This window comes from Impatiens glandulifera, chromosome 1 (assembly GCF_907164915.1).
Source record: "Impatiens glandulifera chromosome 1, dImpGla2.1, whole genome shotgun sequence".
Taxonomy (NCBI): domain Eukaryota; kingdom Viridiplantae; phylum Streptophyta; class Magnoliopsida; order Ericales; family Balsaminaceae; genus Impatiens; species Impatiens glandulifera.
In genome coordinates, this window is record NC_061862.1 from 114,043,507 (window position 1) to 114,046,379 (window position 2,873).

The window sequence follows — 2,873 nt, forward strand, 5'->3', positions numbered from 1 at the left end:
GGTAAAAAATCATTTATTTTTTATATTTTTATTTATCTAACCGTCTTACAAATTAATTTCTTTAAAATAAAACAGTGGTAATTAAGAAGTATGAGGTCATTTGCGGGATTACAAGCTCTGATACCATGGGCAGGAGTGATTCTTATTCAAGTTTTATCTGCAACAAATTCATTAATTACCAAAGCTGCATTGAACAAAGAGATGCAATTTGCTGTTTTTGCCCTTTATAGGAATATAATAGCTTTTGCACTCTAGATCCCTTTTTTATATTTTAGAAGGTATTAATTATTATTTTTCTATTTATAACTTATTAATAATTTTACATATTTTTCAATTAATTTAGAATATATTATTTTTATTTGGCAGAAATTCACTACCTAGGATGAGTAGGAATGTGATGGGCAAAATCGTAATGCTAACAATTCTCAAGTAAGAATTGTTATATATATTCCTTAACTTCGAATAGAAAATTCTAAATTTTATGAAAACAAATTTAAAATTTATGATACAGACCTGTAATGGATCAAAATATCTTTTATGCCGGTTCAAAGATGACACCAACTAGTTTCTCAACATGTCTTTCTGGTGTCACTCCATCACTCATATTTCTTTTAGCATGGAGCTTGGGGTATTTAATTATTATTAAAGTGTTTATGTAAAATGGGTTTTTAAGGGGTATTTTAATTAATTTAAACAAATTTGGACAATTTAAATTGAATTGAATAGAATGGAGAAAGTGAATTTCAAAGAGAGGCGTAGTCAGACAAAGTTATTAGGAGCAGTGATTGCAGCTGGTGGTGCTATTCTCAATTGCCTTTATAATGGACCAGCCATTGCTGTCTCTTCCAAATATCAAACATCAACTACCCATGAAAGATTTACAGAGAATTGAATTGAAGGTCACGTGTTTGTCATCATCGCGAATGTCTCATATGTTGTTTAATTTGTTACCATGGTATATACACTTTTTGTTTATGGTTAATTTTCTCGATTTTTTTTGTCTTAACTTTGGTGGGTGAATTGTTTCCTTTCAGGGTAGTGTTCTTGTGGAGTATCCATCTCCTCTAGCAATAATATTGATAATATCGTTCTTAGGAGCAATTATGAATGTTGGAGTTGCTTTAGGGTTGGAGTTCAAGCATCCCGCTTCTTGGATTATCGGGTGGAATGTCATATTTTTGGCATATGTATACGCATTAAGTAATATTTATAAATAGTTTGAATGAAAAAATATTAACTTTATTGGTATTGTGAATTTCAGGGAATAATTGTTTCAGGACTGATGGCATACATTATAAGTGCATTGACACAAATAAAAGGACCGGTTTTTGTGGCGGTCTTTAGCCCAACATCAATGGTCCTTGTTATGGTTATTGGTTTCATCGCACTAGGAGAGAGCATTCACGTCGGAAGGTTTTAAACTATTTCAATACATTTCTTTTAAATGAATCCGGATTCAGGCATGAAAGTGTTTATAACTTTTATTCATATATATATATTTTTATTAGTTTAATAGGCACATTCTTAATTGTTTCGGGTTTGTTCACTCTCCTTTGGGGGAAAAGTGGAATTCAACCGCCACAATCTGAAGAGGAACCGCGACGTGAAGAGCAAGAAATGGAAAGTGTAATTATGCGTAGTTCATAGTAATAAATGTACATATAGATGTTTTTAGAAAAATAATGGGTTAGATTCCTTATTCTATTAGTATGTAACACCTATATATATAATTTGTAGCATCTATATATAGTTTCAAGTTAATAATAATAATAAATCTTGTATTTCATTTATAATCTCGATAAATGTTAGTTTGATATTATTCAAAATGATGTTATTATTATTAATTAATTTCATGTAATGTTTTTATTTACCTGTTTAGCCTATTGTTAATGTATTTTATTAGTTTGACAAATTTATTATTCTATTATATTGCTTTTTGTTATGTGTTTCAATAATATCTATTTATTACTTATTTATAATTCCAATCACAATTTTTTAATAATTCTATTTGTATAATCCTTTGTACATGTGTAAAAAATCATATTTTGATCGAAGAGGTCTTACTCAATTAATAATTTCTAATTAAGAAATAATTATGTCGTCATTACACTTTTGGACACTTTTGGTGCAGGTATGTATTTGTGGAATAAAACATATTTTCTTATTAAATTATTATATTTTTTGGTTATAAATATTGTATATTTTATCAAAATTGTGTGAAAATGGAAAAAATATCTATTTATATTGAGTCTAAATTTAATTTCACTAAATTTTTTCAAGTTATTATATTAATTAATTTTAATTGTGTATGTTTGAATAATTTAATTTAATATATTTTCTTATATTTTGAAGAATGTGAATTTTTTTTTATTATTTATGATAATTTTATTTAAAATTGTGCCAAACTTTATTTTTTATTTTGTATTATAGTTAATATTTAAAATAATGGTACACTAGTTCTAGTTAGTTTTATATTCTTATTATAATTAAATTTTATAATAAAAGATTTATGTAACAATAGTGGAAAATTTATAAAACAGATATATTAATAATAGTAAATGTTATCATGATAATTAGTAATATTAATTTTTTGTTTTATTTATATAATATAATATATTTTATTAATATATACATATAAATATATTAATTTTAAGTGTTTTGTTTCTTTATATAATATAATATATTTTATTAATATATATATATATATATATATATATATTTATTAATTTGTTTATGATTTGAAAATTTAAATATACTAAATTATAAATTTTTTATATGTAGAATTTAGAATAATACAATATTATAATAAAATTATTAAGATTTAATGTAAAGAATTTTTTCAAAGATTTTATTTATTTATTAAGAAAGTGGCA

General features: G+C 24.6%; 1 protein-coding gene across 1 annotated transcript; it reads left to right on the top strand.

Annotated features, from left to right (window-relative positions):
- The first annotated feature begins 727 nt into the window (after positions 1-727).
- LOC124940791 (WAT1-related protein At4g08290-like) lies at positions 728-1,420 on the top strand. The gene is made up of 3 exons (XM_047481314.1): positions 728-838; positions 1,035-1,169; positions 1,262-1,420. Exons 1-3 carry the CDS (start codon positions 728-730, stop codon positions 1,418-1,420), a joined length of 405 nt encoding a protein of 134 aa, XP_047337270.1.
- Positions 1,421-2,873: the final 1,453 nt, after the last annotated feature.

Bases quoted from the DNA above. Each gene is read 5' to 3' on its own strand.
- LOC124940791 (XM_047481314.1), top strand. From the start codon at position 728: ATGGAGAAAGTGAATTTCAAAGAGAGGCGTAGTCAGACAAAGTTATTA. The intron at 839-1,034 runs GTCTCTTCCAAA...GTTTCCTTTCAG, and splicing joins ATAATGGACCAGCCATTGCT to GGTAGTGTTCTTGTGGAGTA. The intron at 1,170-1,261 runs GTCATATTTTTG...TGTGAATTTCAG, and splicing joins CTTGGATTATCGGGTGGAAT to GGAATAATTGTTTCAGGACT.